The 18,637-nt window shown below is 40.0% G+C and overlaps 1 protein-coding gene across 2 annotated transcripts in view; it reads left to right on the plus strand.

Annotated features, from left to right (window-relative positions):
- The window catches only part of DGKQ (diacylglycerol kinase theta), an 81,904-nt gene that overhangs the window by 16,673 nt on the left and 46,594 nt on the right, over positions 1-18,637 (plus strand). For both annotated transcript variants that reach the window (XM_061468742.1, XM_061468743.1), the window contains exons 2-3: positions 6,073-6,152; positions 16,165-16,264. In XM_061468742.1, coding sequence (XP_061324726.1) covers positions 6,073-6,152; positions 16,165-16,264 — 180 coding nt within the window. The remainder of the gene's footprint in view (positions 1-6,072; positions 6,153-16,164; positions 16,265-18,637) is intronic.

Here is an 18,637-nt window from a genome sequence, read left to right on the forward strand (position 1 = left end):
GTTTTCACTTACTCTAGCAGTGATTGCCAGTGCTCTTAAAAAAAAACAACAAAACATATATTTTTGTCACTTAATGAGTATGATCTTCCCTCCCCTCCTTCCTTCTTCTTTATCCCCCATTTCCCTCCCTTTTCCCCTCTTTTTTCCTCTTCCTTCTCCTTTCTTTCCCCCACCCCTTTCCATCCCCCTTTCAGAACAGACTACCTGAGCTCTTGAGGTCACTTGCTGCCCAGCTTTCTGTGAAAAAAAGTAATATTCATTACAGTTACTTCAGGGACATACTGAGATTTGTGCCCAAAGTAGTAAATATTCTTGTAGAGATTATTTTGACAGTGTATGTGTCACAGAAATAGCACACTGTCTAAATTATGTGAACGTTAGACATCACCTCCACAGGGTTGTTACTACTTTTCTCTCTTTCTGCTTGAAATGAGTTTTGTTTTGCAGATCAGAGAAGAAAAGGATGGAAATCCCAATGCTTCTGAATGTTGTTTGGGCTTTGTAATGTCCTCATCTCTTCCTTCCCAGCAGGTGTCTTCTCAGGTGCAAATCACGCGAGATCTCTGAATTCCCACAGTCATTTGGTTTGATAAATGCCAAGACTTTTCTGTTAATTGCTGAATTTGTAGCATTCTTAGGCTTGGTGTCTGTAGTAGGCAAACATTCTGTAATGCTGAGGAACATTTGTATTCTAAAGAATAGCTCTGACTCTGGGGAGAGAAAATGCCTCTAAGTACTGAACAGGTTGCCATGCTAGCTTGATGTAGCATAGGCAAATTTAATTACTCCCTTTTGTTCTATATTGTTGATGCCTTGTGTAAGCTGGTGACATACGGAACAAAGATTTGTAATAATTGTGTCTGTTCAAGAGAAATATTTATGTTGCTAGAAGTACTAATGTTAATCTCTTCTCAGAGGGTATAATTTACCCTACATTATTCTTTCAGTTTGATAAAAGCAAGACGTATGTTCCATGGTGTAATTTATGATCTAGTGTATTGATTTAAAGTAAAAGAATCTTGGCTTCTGTAAACTGCTGTGCTTTAGCAAGCTGAAAGGAGTCCTGCTGTTTTACAACCCAGGAGCCTGACCTTAACTCTTCAGACAACATAGTCAGATGTACTGCACTCTAATGCTCTCTGCTGGAGTTAATGAAAATGAAAATTACTGAAAGTATTGAAAAGGAATTGAAAAATTCACCCTGATAAAGTGAATTACCCCTTTGGAGTAAATGGATGAGTTATTCTTTCTATAGTAGCTGCTGCATTTGAAACATAGTCACCTTTACTATGAAGCACAAGGCTATGAAAGTGCATTTTGTGCTGCCCTGAGACTGCTGCTAAACCTGATGGCTCTGATTTCTTGCCGAGGTCAGTTGTCTGTTGTGCCAGACACATGGTAGTGGAAAAAAATGTCCGTGCTATCACCTTTCCAAGGAGCCCGCTTAACCACAACAGCTCCCTGGAGAAATAGCATCAGATTTGTACTCTGGGTACTCACCACCGTGGAGCCAGGAGACTGGTGGTTCTTGGATTTATCCACTAGCAATGTGGGCTCTGACCGGAGTTATCACAAGGTACACATCTGTGATCTTATCCTTTGCCACCAGTAAGGAGCTGGATTTTTGTGTCCCTCTTCTCTTCAAACAGTTGCTCCTCTCTAGGGGCAGTTAATCTTTAGGGCAGTTGTGGCCTGTTGAAGTCCTCCCATTGTTAATTCTGGAAACGTGTGGTGGGTTTTTCAGAGACCTGCTCACCTTCAACTGGCAGAAAATGTTGCAGAAAAAGCAGCTGTGATTTGTTCAGATGGAAAAAGAAAAAATTGAATACAGATGAGTTTTATTTGACACATAAAATGCAGTAATGAGTTGAAGGTTGTCATGTTAAAAAGGAGGAGACAGAATCTTGGGGTGTGCGGGTTTGTGGTAAAGAATGAAAGTTTCTGTAAAGGTGGAGATGGGGAGAATGTAATTGTACCACCTGCGTGTGGTCTAGGAAGCTATTTAGAAATGTGTTTAATTTCTGAAATGAATACTTCAAATTTTTAACCGTAAAATATGTGCAGAGTGCAAAGGCACATTCCAGTTCAGGATAGGAGGAGTAAAGTTGCACTTTAGATACCTCATGAGGACTTTGTGTTTCTCCATCTACTGTGTTCCATCTTTTTATAAATATAACCTTTTAAGGTTGACGCGTTTGGGTAGGCAACATCTAGAACACTTATAATACTTGCAGACACCTGTTGTGTAGAAGGTTGGGTTTTTTTTGTCCTGTACAATTTCCATGTGCTCAACAAAAGGTAGGCAACATTCTTGTGGCCACCCAAAGGGTGGTCCAGTGCCAGAGTCAGTTGCTAGCTATAACCACAGCCTTTATTTTTTGTCTTGTTTTCTGAGCATCTTAGCAGAAGACAGGCATAACTGAGGTTACTGTGCAAGGGAGTTTCCCTCCAGAACTGAAAGCTGGCATTCACGGCGTGTGAAATGCTAAAATAAAACCACACTGACTGCAGGCCTAGGGTTTGGGTTGCAGACAAAAGCAATAGAGGGAAGCAACGAACTCAATCGAGGTTGCAAGTGGAGTTGTGGCAGTAATCTTAGTAGGGTGTCTGCTACTTAACTCTCCTGTTAACAGCCCAACACCCCCTCTTCAAAGGCCAGTAATGAGCTGAGAGTTCATGTTGGACATCAGCTGCTGACAAATCTATTTAAGTGAATTCATTTTGATCTACCATCTGACTGCCTGTTGTTGATGAACGTAAAGTGATGGGGGGGGGGGGGGGGGGGGCAGATACTCTTGCAAGTTGATGAGCCTTGAGTCAGCTTTTGCAGATCAGGCAAAAGATGAAGTTAGAGGTGTAATGATGCGTCTAGGGAAATATTTGCCCACTGTGTAACTGTCAAAAAACTCGCATATGTGAATAGGTCCACAGTGAGTTGTGTGTTAAACTGATTACACTTCCAGGAGAGGATCAAATCTATTTTGGTCTTTGTGTTGACATTCCATGATCCTCCTTGGAGATCAATTTGGTAGCTCTACTTTAGAAATACAGTTGTTAAAGTTAAAATAAATAAAGAGACTTACATGTTAAAATACAAAATTACAAATTTATGTTTGAAAAGCAGCAAAACTGAATTATGGTAAGTATTTCCTCAAAGAGCAAGCAAAACTAATTTTCAACACCTAGCATCTTTTTCAGGACTGTGTGCCCTTTCAAAAGTGGGAGAAGAATATGTGTCAAATTTGGTTATTTCGTAAGCGTTTCTCACCCAGCCATATTTACATGGGTCACTGATACATTGATAGAGTCTGTACAGCACATAATCTGTCTTTTCTTCTTTCCACTTTTGGGATCTGCTTTGAAGTCTGTCTTGAGGACAGAAAGAAAAAGGGTGGTGTGGAAAAAGTGTGGCATATTGGAGGGTGAAAACAGCCCTTGCTTTGCTAGTAAGTGTTGCACAGCTCATGAGTTAAAGAGTGATGCCCAGCTTTTTATCTCCTGCCTTCCTAGGGAGGGCTGAAGAGGGATGTTTTCCGTTTTCTTAGAAGTGTAGTTTGGAGAGCTACTGTATGTTCACTGGGTGCTGCCATACATACATGTCTTTATTAAATCACCAAGTCAAGCAAAATGTGTTCTGGGAAGTGTAGGCTTATGGGCAGAAACTGCTGTCAAGCTGTCCCTCGTGCCAGATGTGGAGCAGTCCTGTGGTGCCTGATGGCCGTTGCTCTGAATTCCCAGAGGTGTTTGTGCAGGGCCTGGTTAATTTGTGTATTGAGTTACTGTGTGCACACTTGAAATAAAAGCGAATAGCCACTTGGAGATACTTGTCTTGTGGGCTTAAAGTGCCTGCTGCTTCTGCAGGTCATAACATTTCTGGGAGCGATATGTAGTGCATTGCTCTATTCTTTCAGTCTTCCCGCTTGTGAACCAGAAAAATGAGGGAAAGCAGTACCATTTCACTGATTTCATTAGTCACTGATGATTTCTCCTTGACTAGCTCTCCTTTATGAAGTTTTTGACAGTTGCCTGTTTATATTTGAAGCTTCATATCGTCACCAATTGTGGGTTGGCTCCCATGGGAGCCTTTGTCACCATGTTTCTGCCTGCAGTCCCCCTTACCTAGCCAGGTGAACCTGAGCTTCAAGCACCTCTGAGGCAGTGGAGAGGCTGCCTAAACAGATGGCTGGGGCAGATGTCTTCTGACAGTGGCAGGGTGTATGTGGTAGATTGCAGACTAGCTGGTAATGGGCAGGTAGGTTTTCTCCTGCAGCCTCTGCAGCCTCTGCAGCCCTGCTCTCACAGCAACCAGCTGACCTAAAAGTGTCAGTAGAAGTGTTGTGGAGACCTGAGGAGAGAGTAGGTTATGTCCATCTACATCCATGTTGTGATAACATTACGTAAGTGTGGTAAGAATTCACCTATTCACCATGTGGGCTCGTACCTTTTTTTTAGAGCAGAAGATGCATCTTTCCTCTGCCCAGTCAATCACTTGTTCTCTTTGGTCTCTTCTGTGCTGATGGGCTCTGTGCTTCTTCTTCCATGGTGACCACCTTCAGAGGTGTTGGACATCTGCATTTGTAGCTCTCAGATTCTGTATTATCATCCCTTTATTAACTGTTTCCACCGATTTAGCCAGGAACCCTATTAACCTTAAAGATGCACATAACACTTAATAGCAGCCATTAAAAGGTTTGGATTTGCTCCATTCCTGTTTTCTTTCATCAGTGCAGTAATCACTGTGTTACACCATGGGTGATGAATAACATCTTTGTACGCTGTAGTGACTTGCAGTGCTGCTTTCTTCTCTGACTTGCAGGCTAATGGAAAACAAACATCTGCTTACTGCTCAGATTAAGACAGGGCCAGTGTGAAAGGGATCATCTTTCTTTTTGGGCCTCCAAAGGGAAGGGTTACCTTGCATGGTCTGGCAGTAAGCCACATAGAGAAGTGGACTTGGATTTTAGTGCTTGAGTTGGCATGGGAGAAGCAGGAATGTGAAACCAGAAGTCGCTGAGCTGAAGAAGGGGAGATGGGGAAAATTGTCTTCTGATGGCACTAGCACATGAAGTCAGTAATGGCAGTGGTCTACGGAATGGGAAACCTGAAATGCATGGAGTTTTTTCAGTTGCTGGTGAAACTTAGGAAGTGGTAAGTGTACTTCTGAAAAGCAGAGACATGGGAAAACATCCTCTGTACAGCAACAGTTACCTCTGGCAAGTGATCTTCTGCCCAGGCACTGGCAGAGGTGTTAAGCATCTGTGTAAGGCTTCACACTTGAAATGGTAAGAGAGTAATTCTGAAAGAAGGAGGACTCTAAAGACATAGCAGCATGTGTTACAAGTTCCTAATTAAGGGGGGGGGGGGGGGGAATGAAATAAAGAATCCCTTGTTTTCTTTGCACAGCTTAACACCATGTAAATCCATGGTAATAAGCTGTGGAAAATATCACCACTATGAGAAATGATTTTTTTTTCAAACGCTGTCGTGCTTGAAAGTATGCTTTGTGGAGCTTGGGCTGAATTCTAAACCTGTTGCTTCCACAGTGAAAGAGATAATTAGTTGCTTTTGGCTTTCAAAGCTGCATGCAACCGGTGCCCTTTAATTTCATCTCCTTCATCCATTACGCTCAGTGTGTAACAGTACGGTTGTTTTTCTCCCATTTATTCCTGTTGCATGCACCAGTCTGTAGAATAATTCACTTTCAAACATCTCTCTCTGCTATGGCTACATCAAACAGCTGTTCTTTTAACTTCAGACTGTTTAAAATTTCTTCTGGAATTCAAGAGCTCAGTCTGGTGCTTATGGAGAGGGATTCTGGGAGGGCATAACTTGCTGTAGTCCTGTGGTGCATTGGTATAAACTCTCCTTCCTTTTCCACAGCCAAAATGAGCTGGAGTTCATGCACAGCAAGAAGTGTGACAGTTGTGTACGCTCTCAAATGTAGGGGAGATAAAATATGATTTAAAAGATGCGTTCTTAGCTGTATTTGACTCAGTATTATTTTTTGTTTGTTTTTTCACAAAGTCTCTTGCTTGTGAAGGTTTGCTCAAGGTTTTTATTTTATTTCTGCAGTTTGCAACTTCATGTCTCATGAAAAGTGCCTCAAGAATATCAAGATACCATGCTCATGTGTTGCTCCCAGCCTTGTGAGGGTGAGTAAGCACAAGCACTGCCTTGTCTTTTTCTTGGGATAATAGAACAAATTTATGGTGTAGTACCATGATGGCTTCTTAATATCATAATGCTTAAATCAATTGTGTTAGTCACTACTGAGACTTTTATAACTGCTCAAAGGGAAAGTTACATTTCCTTTGAAAAATCCCTGCTATGGGGAGCTGTGGGTAGTCTGTCTTCGAAAAGACAGTTACTGACATTCTTTAGCTGTTACTTAATGTTCTTACTTGTATGTAAGACTTGTGTGTCATTACCTAGAAGCCCACAACGGAGTGGGGTGACTGATTGATATCAGTGCTCTCAGAAAACTACACTGTGTGTCATACTAAAGAAGAACGCTGTACGTACAGTCACCAGATTTTTTACAGTGATTTCATCTTACTGGGAAAATATTAAAGCTTCTCTGCCTAGTGAAGGGGATATGTTTGGCTTCTATTGATTGCTGCACGTTAAGAATTTGCTTGTTTATTGTGTCCAGAGAATAAAGTCATTACATAGGGTTTCAAAGCAAAAAAGTCAGAGGGAGGACTTCAACTGATGATAATATTTCAAATTTATTTATTTGGGTAATTAATAAAGTGCTTGATTTCAGATGCCCTGTGACTTTTTCCTCTCATAAGAGTTGAAGCTTAAGAGACTGCTTTTAAAGGGTGTGAAAAATAAATAGGATTTAAAAAAATATTATCTTCTTAGTTGCATCTATAAGATGCAATTGAGGTATTAAGAAGCTAAATTGAGGAAAAACCAAAGTGGTGTTATTCACTTGGGAAAGTATAACAGTAAAGCAAAAAAAAGGAAGGCAATAAGAAACTTATTAGAGGAGTAGTAAAACACTACGAATACCTTAAGTAGCCATATGCAAAAGTCAAATGAGACATGGCAGGATCATGTGCATTACAGACATTGCTGACTAAAGGCACATTTATGGGAACACATTGTGTAGACCTGGGAAACCTGTGAAGGGAAGCTGATTCCCTTCTTTGTATCCTAAAAAGCTTTATAAGTCCCTTTACGTTGTGGAAACCTATGTAGGGAGTGAGACAGGAGAGTAACTCAAGTTACAGAAAACCGGATACAAATCAGCTACTAATTTTTACTAAATTCCTTTGTCTAGAAAATAATGCGGTTAGGCTTTGTTACACAGTTCCTCTTCCCCACATACTTTTCATCTTGAGAGGTATAACAAAAAGGTATCTGATACAGTCAAATGGTAATAAATATTGTTCTAAGTCTTAGAACCCATGGTGCAGGAGATGGAGATAGTGAGAAATGCTATTACTAAGACCGAGCAATCAGTCATTGCAGTATGGGAAAAGAAATGGTAAGTCGGATGATGCAGATGTCTTTGCAAGGTCCTTTGGGGGGATGTTACAAATGGAAACATTCTTTTAACTCAGAGTGTCACAATTGTAAGCTTTTGTGACTGCTGCTTTTGTGAATTTGCTCTAACTTTAATTCATAGTTCAAAATAGTATTTGTGCATTTGCTTTTGCATGGTAAAAAAAATCTAGCATTTAAACTGATTAGTGTTTCCACTTACATCAGTTGTGGATGTCAGTGTAGTTCATTTGTTCCTTTGCCAATTCTCATTCTTTACCTGCCTGAATGATGAATTTTATCTGTTTATTATTTACACGTAAAATGTAACTGTCATTCCTGCACAGTAGAATTTCTTCTATCAGAATGGTGTTGTGAGTCCTCAAAGCTGTTTGGAGTTCAGTGTTGCTGTATTCAGCTGCAAAGCATCTTCTGCGTTATCTGTGTTGAGCCTGTAATCATTGTTTTGAAACTACAGGATTGTACTGTTCTTTTTGGATTGTCTTGTCCTTGACATGGTTATCCAAGTTGCATTAATCCTTGTCTACTGTGTAAGTGAAGTCTGCCATATGGGAGATGTCCTTTTGTGTGCAGGCTCTGTCGAAGTAAATATTGAACTTGGCATTTGCTTAAAAAACATAACAGAGCAAAAAGCAAATTATAATAGTTCATAGAATGTGTGGAAAGTTTATTTTTTGTAATCTCCCTGTTCTCCTTTCAGATTATTTATTATTTATTTATTAAAAGGTCTGACATAGGAGAGAACACTGGTGGGACTTTTTCCCTGATAGTTCCTTCTAGGATGTCAGTACTTAGTGTATCTCAGAAATGAGTTTTTTTTTGTTTTCAATCTCCTGGATTTTATCTAGAGAAGACTGCAATTGTTAAAGATCATTAGAGTGTGTATTATTTGACACTAAGTCAAACTGTCAGAGAATAATTTTTCAGCAGATGTTTCATGGAAACTTTTATTCCTGAGAGTAGGTTTTCCTTCCTGGGGTCAAGAAAAGGCCTAGAGACTCACAAGCATACCATGACTGCATCCAGCGTCAGATCTTTCTTGACGAGTTCTCTCAAGGCTGCTCTAAGAATGTTTTTGCGCTATTGCTGATCATTATCACCTATGTTTAGTATTCCAGACTGGATCCAGGTGACGATGTTTCAAAACAAGACTTGATGGATCAGTCTTCTGAACAAGTGGTGCTTTTATGGTTTGCAGGGCATATGATTTGTTTCACTGCTAAGGTATCAGCAACTTGTTTGAATTCAAACACTCTTTTCCCTAAATTCCCATAGGTACTTGTCTACAAAAACCAAAACAAAACCACAAAAAAACAAAAGCCAAAAACCTAAAAAGGGGGTGGAGGAAAAGGCAAAACACTCCACCCCCCAAACAAAATAACAGAGAAAACAAAAATTATTTGATTCCCTGTGAAGTGGAAAGATTTATTTTCCCTTGTTAAGTTGGAATTGAAGCTGTATTAGAAGCGTGTTTTCTATATACCTGTTCTTTGAAAACTAAATGGAAATGAGATTACGTTGTAAGTGGCTTTAATGAAGTTAGGCATTTGCAATGCTTGTTTTTCCCCCTTTTTATGTTGGTGGATTTCTATAATGGTTTCTAAACATTCCCACTTCAAAAAGGGTTGATGGGCTACTCATGACTTCTTCTATGCTTTTATTGTTGAAGAGGGGTTGTCTAGAGTGGAAAAATGCTCTTTTAGGTCATCAGCTTTGCCTGGAGCTTTCTATGTTAAAAACAAAACTTGGCTTTGTACTTCAGAAAGTGAGGAGCCTGCATTTGTGAGCTGTGATAGTGAATGAGAAGTTTGTGGTGCCTGCTTGGGCAAGCCGGTGTTGCCCTTGCCTGCTGACCTGAGTTTCTCCTTCTGCCTGCTGGGTTCAGCTACGTGCTGGTGGTTGTTTGGGTGGGTTCCTCATGAACTGAATGTAGATGAGAGGAAAAAAGGATACTAGCGGCTGGAGTAAGCCCCTCTGATCCCCTTTGGATAATCTGCTCTTTATCGGACATTTCATGCTTTGCATGCACAACTGCAGCATCTCACTTTTCTGCAGCTGAAGGACTTATGTACTGTGACACAACCTCTCTTTTGTTTACTTTCTTTCCCTGCCCAAGAAGCAATGGGAAGGTCCAGCAAAGTGCAAGACAAAGAGCATCAAGGTTTGGTTATTGGCTTCACTTGCCTTGAAATAATAAATCCAGTCTCATTCAGCTGTCAGAAATGTCTGTTGGATTTTTGTGTGACTGCCTCAGAGAATTAGCTTTTTAAGGAATGTTGTTGCAAATGGCTCATAGATGTTTTCACAGTGGGGAAAGAACTTGGCAAGCAGGGAAGGAGAATTTGATGTTGTTGGACTGGGTGGGAGTTCTGGAGAATTTAGGGAGAAAAAAATCAGAATCCAATTTTGGAAAATCATTCCTTGGTGGCAGTTGCAGGTGTTTGAGGTTTTATGTCAACAAGGGCTAAAAAATGCTGCAGTGAATGCTTGCTGAACTTTTACTGCTTCTCCCCACAGACTGTCACAGAAGACAAGCCAAAATGCAGTGTTAATGAAGAGCTGGTTGGCATATTATGGTTACATCTTATCTTCAAATTACTGTATATTTAGTGTACATCAATCAAAGGATGTTTTATCCTGCTGCTCTTGTTATGTCTTTTTGGTGGTTGAGTTAAATCTGCTTCACAAAATATGTGCTTAAAATTTTTCCATTTTATGTTATATATTATGAGGACAAGTTTGGTCAAGTTCTTCTCTCCCCATTTTATTTGTTCATGATAAATAGGCTTTGCTGGTATAAGTGTTTTTCACAAGATGTCATAACAACAGATGGATCCCAAGCGGAACTTTGTAGCAGGGCCTCTTGTGATAGCAAAAGGGATAGTGGTTTTAAACTGAAAGAAGGGAGACTCAGGTCAGATACAAGAAAGAAGTGTTTTTTTTTTTATGATGAGGGTAGTGGAATACTTGCACAGGCTTCCCAGAGAGGTGGTAGATACCCCATGCCTGAAAACATTCAGAGTCAGGTCAGACAGGGCTCTGGGCAACCTGACCTACTTGCAGATGTCCCTGCTCATTGCAGAGGGCCTGGACTAGACAGCTTGTAAAGGTTCCTTCCAACCCCAGCTATTGTGTATGGTGCTTGCTGGGTAGCCCTGACCACCTTCACCAAGAGGCCCATCTCTTGACTCCTACCAGTGTTGTTTCAGCAAGGCAGTTGCTTGTATTGTTGCATAATAAAGAAGCCAAATGAGGTGTAAAACCACTTGCTCATAATCCTGGCACTGCACCAAGGTTTCCTCCTTTTCCTCCTCAAAGTGATAATCCCTTTAACCCCAGGGTTAAAGGGAAGGGCTAGTAATCAGTAGTTCATAAACTCAGGAGAGTTTATTAGCAATACTGAAACTTGATGCAAACTGCCTAGTAGACTGCAGACTCCCAGATGAGCTGAAACAGTGACTCTTCAGGTTCAGAAGTGGTATGGGATGTCACTGTGTTTGTTGCTTTAAATTTTGAATCTTTATCTTGTTAAATGGAGATGGACATTGATTTCCTCTGTAGCAATAAAAGCAAGGAGTGGCTTTTACATATTGCTTTCTTTTTCCAGTACAAAAAATTCTAATCCAAGCAACTCTTAATTGCAGTGGAAAGCTCTTACATAAGTCTCATTTACTAGGAGAAGTATCAGGTATTCCTGATTTGAAATGGTACTGAATGCGCTGTATAATTCCCATCACTAAGGGTTTTTGAGAGCTTACAGATAAGCCTAATGTCCTATCAGAGAGATCTATAGGATGGAGAAAAACATTCCTGGATATAGGGAGGTTGCATATGCATGTGTGCATTATTCCCTTGCATTAGCCCCAGTTAAAATTTTGATAACTAAGTATTTGATTTCCTCATCTCTTCTGTCCAATATTATGTTGAGACACCATTTAACTTCCTATTCTTGTCTATTTTCAGAATTTCCATATGGAGTATATACTTAAAGCTGCTTTTTAACAACAAGTGATATATCAAGTGCTCAGAGGAAGAATGTCAATTTGGACACAACTGATGAGTAATTGACAGGCCTTGTCTCTAAATGGAAAAGTAGAAATAGAGTTTCTACTGGAGTGCATGCAGTGTATTTAAGTTGCAGAAATCTGTTGCAACTACAGCAGAGAGGTTTCAAGCAAATGAAAGGGCTCTTTGTGATTACTGAGTAATAATAAGTAAGTAACTGAAAATATGTCAATACTGGGAAAAGTTCTATCACAAAGTTGTTAGCTTCTCTCGAAGGGTGCGGTCTAGACCCTTGATTAACCTGCACAGAATAATCATGGGGTGTATTCAGATCTCATCACTGTATCTACCTCTCTAGAGCAAAGGTTTTTTTTGTGTCACAGTGGACCTTAGGAACATTAGATAAGGAAGTACTTTGCACTGGAAACATCAGAATCCATAGAAGATTTTCTTATTTCATAAACACCATTTAAATTTGTATCAGCATTTTTTTTGTGTGTGTGTGTTATGTTGAGAGCAGTCTTTGTGAAAGATGCCGTGCATTTCATGAAGATGGTTGCTTCCAAGCTGGTTGTGCCTGCCCTTAAAATGCCGCAGTATTTTTGAACGTAAAACTAGTGACCTCAAGTTAAATTCCATTTACTCAACCTTTGGGTTCTATTGTGAGAGTGTTTGTATCCTTATTTATATGTGCCCTTTCCTGCTTGCAAGCTGATCAGCTCCACAGTTCTGCAGCCCCGCTTCCTCAGTCTGTCCAGTGTTTTCCAAAGTCCTGCCAAGTGCAAGTCTCTGATATTATGGAGAAGGAGATACATGAGCAAAATATTTAGACACAGGCCTAGGAAAAGATTTTAGTACATTGGTCTTTTTTTAAGACTGCCCAAGGCAGCAGCTCATAGACTCACAGAATGGTTTGGGTTGGAGGGCACCTTGAAAGATCATCTAGTTCCAACCCTGTGCCATGGGCAGAGATAACCTCGAAGCTGTCACTCTGTCATTTGGGATATCTGTATTTCTTTCTTTCCGCTTTGAAACTGGAAGTCATAGAATCATATAATAGTTGGGGTTGGAAAGGACCTTAAGATCACATAGTTCCAATGCCCCTGCCATGGGCAGGGACACCTCGCACTAAACCATGCCACCCAAGGCTCTGTCCAGCCTGGCCTTGAACACTACAAGGGATGGAGCATTCACAACTTCCCTGGACAGCCCATTCCAGTCTCTCACCGTCCTTACAGTAAGGAACTTCTTCCTTATATCCAGTCTAAACTGCCCCTTTAAGTTTTAACCTGTTACCCCTTCTCCTATCACTACAGTCCCTAATGAAGAGTCCCTCCCCAGCACCCTTATAGGTCCCCTTCAGATACTGAGTCTTTGGCTCAGGATTCAGGCTAAAGATCTGCCTGAGTTGGTAGAAAAGCAGGAGGAGCTGCATGAAGTATAGACCTTCTATAGCTGTGTTTTTCCCTGCTGAGGTATACGGAGTGTTGCCGACCAGTAATACTTGTCCTGACCTGACTCCATCCACAAACCAGAAAGTTTGGGTGGTAGCTTAGCTGCTTTGTACGTACATGGTGCTTCCACTTCAGTGGAAGAGCACTTAAATATGATCTGCTGTTGGCCCCATGTTTGATACCCTGTGGCATTTCAGGGTGAGGAGCAATTTTGAAAGCCACTACCAGAAGAAAACATTTACGTTGTTTCTTTCCCCAAGTGTGGATGTTAAAAGCAGTTCATTGCTGGTTTTTCAGTATGGTTTAGAACTGCTATGCCCTTGCAGGTTGCACTGAAGGGATTAGATTCTAAATTTTAGGTTTCGGTAGGATCGAATGTCATTGCAGGCTGATACGGACTTTTACAGAAATGTGTTACATTCTGTAATGCTCTGGGTTTCTTGAGGGGTGGCAGGAAATAAAATAGAAACTAGAAGTATCTTGTTTATGAGTGCAGAGTCATTCTGGAGCTTATGCTGGGGTGTTACCACTGTATTTTCTGTCGATGTGCTTCTGATGAATACTGTAAGGGCACTTAGATGTTATTTAATGGTATTACTAGCAGAAATTTTCTTTTTCTTCAGACATCAATTTTAGTGGTTAGCATAAAGTAATTTAAGTAGTTGTACTGGAAAAGTAGTTTTAAACTCTCATCAGTTGTTAACTTTGTAGGCCACCTTATGTGTCTTTGCTGTACTTACACAGATGGATCTGAACTAGAGAATAATATGTAACATTTCATGTTCTGACACGCTGCTTCTCTGGCTTTCCTGGTCTGAGTTTTGATTTTTTTTTTTTTCCAATGTATTGGGTACTAAGAACCCTTCTTTTGTTGTTCAGCAGCAAAAGAAATGTAGGTAGCTGCTGGGAGAAACATGGTACAATTGATGAGTTTGTGACATTGTATTCGCTCTTTACCTTTTTTCCTCTTCATCTTATTCCCATTCCATTTCCCACCAAGCTGTGCAGTGATTTTGCACCTGTGCCTTCTAAGACAGGTTAGAAAGACCACTCATAATAAGCAAAGTTTCCTTGGCTTGTTTCTGAAAAGAAGATGTTGAAGGAAGAGATTTTTTTCTGGTTTACCCCTTTTTTTCTTCCCACTCAACATTTCAACCAAGCAGTTGTTCCCTTTTCTTTTTGGCAGTGACTTGAGACTTCAGAGGATTGCCACCAGGGTCTGAATGACTGCAGAATTTAGACTTTGTCTCCTTCTCTTGTGTCTTCTAGATAAGTACAGTCAGACCATGAGTAAGTCATGCCAGTCCTTTCTCAGTCTTTCACAGAACAAATACAATTTGTCATGAAACTCTACTTTGATCCTTTGATCTAGAGTGTCCTTTTTCTTCAGCAGAGTCCTTCTGTGACAATAACAAAAAGTCTGCATTTTCCTGTCAGGTGTAAGATACAATAGCCAGGCTCATGGCCAGGGAAAGAAGAGTTCTCTGTGTTTCAAACACAGGTTGTTGAGTGGGTTGGGTACTCATGCTGAGTGTCCAGAGCAGGCTATTCACCACTCTAGAGCTAAAGAAGGTTGTCTCTGTGTCTGATGTCAAGAGGGGATGACTGGCTGCACTGTGGTAGGAGTAAGGCAGGCAGATGACTCGAAGATGATGCTTGAAACCTGAATGCAGGCTGAGATGTGCAGAAAAGCTTTCCTGAAAAAGGTACTGCTAGGGCTTTTTAGTACTCATCACAATTGCTGTGTCTGGCTGGGGCTGTGTTCATGTAGCCATTTTCATTGTCTCTTTCCTCACTGAAACTCATTGCGTGGGGTGAATTTTAGGCAAGTGGCCTTCTCCCTCCAGCTGGGAATTGCACTTCTCTCTTATTTTTGGAGTGGCTGGAGTGAGAAACCTGCTGTGGCACTTCACCTCCAGAATAGCTGAGCCAGGTAACTTGTATGTTACTGTACAGGGAAGTTTGTTTTTTCCTTTCCTCTGAAGAAGTAGCATGAAAGTGCAAGAAAAGTGATCAGGGATCATGAGCCTTGAACTTAATCTGAGATAATTCGATTAAGTTCCCCAGACTCTCCAGTACATTTTCTCCCCCTGCCCCCCCCCCCATTCTTTTTATAAACTTGTATTATATAAGTACTCCAGTTAAAAAAAATTAAATAATGCAAGCCAGCCAAGAACTTTGTGTCAGTCAGTCAGAGTTGGTAGGCTGCAGAGATGGAAATTTCAGATTGGGTTGTTAGGAGGAGGAGATGGACTCGAAAGTTTTGGGGTAAATACTGAACTCATACATAAAGTAAAAGTTCTGAGATTTTGGAGGCAGGATGTTCTGGTAGGCAGGTTGGCAGCCGAGCATGGTTGGGAGCCTGGGTCTGGACAGGCAGTTTCCTAGTCAGTCAGAGACCAAGGGTTCTTCCAGACAGCATGGTCTGCTGGGAAGTGAGCTGGTGACTCTGCTTGATTGGTCAGCTGCTCTGAGTGATGTTCTTCATGTCTGGTAACCCAGATTTTTCTTGATTAAACTTTCAGCAATGTTCCTTTCATGTCCCTTTCTCCTTGTGTTACATCTAGCAAACTTAATCTTGCTTACTTTATGGTGCCTTCTTGAAGTACAGGTTGTTTAGTATGAGGCACAGGGGAGACCATTGCCTTTGTCCTGATCAGCAAGTTGGATGCTGTGAAAGGCATAGTACTGAGCAACAGTACTGACTGTGGCAGCACTGAGCTTTTAAGAATTGTCTTGAGTATGTCTTTGGGGTATTTTGTGTACACATGCAACTCTTCAGTCATCCTCGATTCAATTAAGAATACCTAGGAGAGGAACTGTGATTCCAAGTTAAGTCACAGAGCACTGAACCCAAAGGAAACCTTTGGATTCATGGCACTGTGAATCATCAAGAAGCTGACCAGCACTTAAAAATATATACATTACATATTAAACCCCAAGAATTTTAGACAGACTTTCAAAGATTATTATTTAAAATAAAATATTAAGTATTTCAAATATATTTTTAAGTGTTTTTTTGGTTGATTTTTTTTTTTTAAAGGATGATATGCCTATATATTCGTTCTGAAGTTTAGTTAGTTTACATTGTATATATCCTGTCCTGTCTTGCAAGATAAAACAGTTTCTGAGAATTGTAACTGGCACTATGAACGTTGTGGCTGATGATAACTTACGCATTCTTCATTGGCAGGTTCCAGTTGCACACTGTTTTGGGTCTCCAGGACATTACAAAAGAAAGTTTTGCACTGTGTGCAGGAAGTCGCTAGAATCACCTGCCCTTCGATGCGAAGGTAATGTCGAAAACCTTACCTGTTTAGCCATCTATGTGTTAGACAGTAATGCACACTTTGCTTACATTGCCTACCTTGAAAGTACATGTATACACACACACACAAATGCACTCACTGTATTTGAGTGATTTTGGGGTTGTTTATCATCCACTCATTGTTCATGGAAATGTGTATGTCAAATCAAGGAATAATAAATCAGTAGCATTCAGTAAACTACAGTCTTTGTCAAACCTTGCTCTTTCGTCTTTCCTCCAATTTACTTTGTGGTGTTGATGGTGTGCAATGAATCCATGCCCCAGATGTGCAATGAATGAGAGGGTATTATGGCAAAAGAAAGACTTCTGTTGAAGTAATTTATTTCTGTTTCCAGTGGAAACTTTTGGTACAGGCAGTCATCAGGTATTCATGTTTCTAAAACCTCCCCCTTTCTACAAAAGACTGGGGTATAACTTTTCAGTGTTACTGGCCTCAGATATCTGTTGATTGTAATACGGATGAGGTGCATTCAATTGAAAGGTATTTGAAAATATTATTTATCAAAATAGCACTGCTCTGAGTTCTGACATGGATTCTGTGAAAAAAACAATAATTAAAGAAATCACCCAAACACCATAATTTTTATTTGAAATATCTGTTGGCATCAGTACGTGACTGATTTTGACGTGGGGCAACTCCTTAATTTTCCCTTGTTTGCTCTGTCTTGAATATCTAGTATTTGTTGTTCAGCTGATATTGTGAGGCTGAATAGAATTTAGTATTTTAAAGAAATACTACCTGTAAACTGTTCAAAAAAAAAAAAAGGATACTTTACTGAGAGAAGAACCAATTCTGCAGGGATGCTTTCAAAATTGCTGTTGTGCTAAATATAATGTCTTATTTGATTGCCCATGTGTATGAGTAGTAGAAACATTTCTCTTTGATTGGGGCATTTAGACTTTTAATGGTGCAGTGGTTTTGTTTCTGCTTTGTCTGATGAGTTGCATAATGAACCTAAACTATGTTCTGACTAGTGAGAATCTGTCACTTAATATAGTTACTGTGTGAGTTGGGTGGGATGGTGGGATGGTCAAAGAGCTACAGATGCCACAGAGTCTTTTCAGGTGATCTGTCTTAATAAGCCTCAGAACTTGTACGGCATGTGAAAAAAAAGAGAGATTTGAAAAGAAAATTTTTGCTAGCTGTGTCCTCTTAAACTCTTGAAAATAGCGTTAGTTAAGTGATCTATTTTAGTTAAAGCTTTCTAAATTTTGCTTTCATGTACTTACTCTCTTAATTCTTCTGTATTAGTGGTGTATCCATTACAAGGGAATATTTATCGTTTCAGGCACTTCCACTTAACTGTTCTTAAACAAGAAGCACGTGAAATTGTGGTTATATTTAGTTACTACAAATGCCCGGACATTTTATTTCTTTTCTGGTTCGATGAAGGTTATGAATTATATTCCTCATATGGACTAAAAAGTTTTCTTGTTGTGTGTAGTGTGACTTGTTTGGTATCCCGTTTTCTGAATACTAGTAAGTCTACAACTTGTTCCTCTGATACTTTTCCCATATGTGGCTAAAAAAGGACAGTTAAGGTTTGTACAGTGCACAAGATTCTTCCTTTACTCTTCAAAAATAATTACAGAATTTGTTTTAAGCTGTAGAGCTTTAAAATCCAGACGGAGATGTTGAACTTTCTTTTTTTCTTACTTCTAATGACTCATCTTAATAGTACAAGTCTACTGTTGGTTATGACGCTGTCTTCTGATATTGAAATTTGAAGAACTTTTCCATGAAACTTTGCCATAATTAAGGTAGAAAAGAGGGTTAAGATGAAATTACCTTTTCTAAATAAATGATTGACATCATTAGATGTACTTTCAAAATAATTTAAATAACTTGGTTTGTACTCTTCACATCTTACAATAGAAAAATTTCCTGGAAGCAAATTGAAAATTTTCAGACAAATACTAAATGCTGTGGGTGCATGGTGAGGCATCTGTACTACCCCCTGGTGAGATAAGTACATACGCTTCATCAGCAAAAAATTACAATGTGTGGACTCCATATGCTGCTGCCAGTTACTAATTGCTTTAGAGAGAGGTTTTTGCTGAAAAAACCCTTCTGTGTTCTTACAAAATACAGCAAAAGGCAGTGTGTGCCTGTATTAGTAGAAGTAACGATAAAAACTCCAATGCTTTTGTCGATTGCTTGAAGCCATAATTCCGTCTACAGAAACTTTTACCATTAGTGAGGATATGACTCAAAGCATCTACCTTGCCTCATAGCTGAATTGGCAAACCTGTAAAATATGTCTGTGAATATGGAGAAATGCGAGCTGATGAGGAACTGTGTCACACCTCATAGAGAAGTTCTTCAGCTCAGTGAGGA

This window comes from Pezoporus flaviventris, unplaced genomic scaffold, assembly GCF_033815535.1.
Source record: "Pezoporus flaviventris isolate CSIRO_AGI_PZ_B2104156 unplaced genomic scaffold, CSIRO_AGI_Pfla_v1 ptg000050l, whole genome shotgun sequence".
In the NCBI taxonomy this organism is placed as follows: Eukaryota; Metazoa; Chordata; class Aves; order Psittaciformes; family Psittacidae; genus Pezoporus; species Pezoporus flaviventris.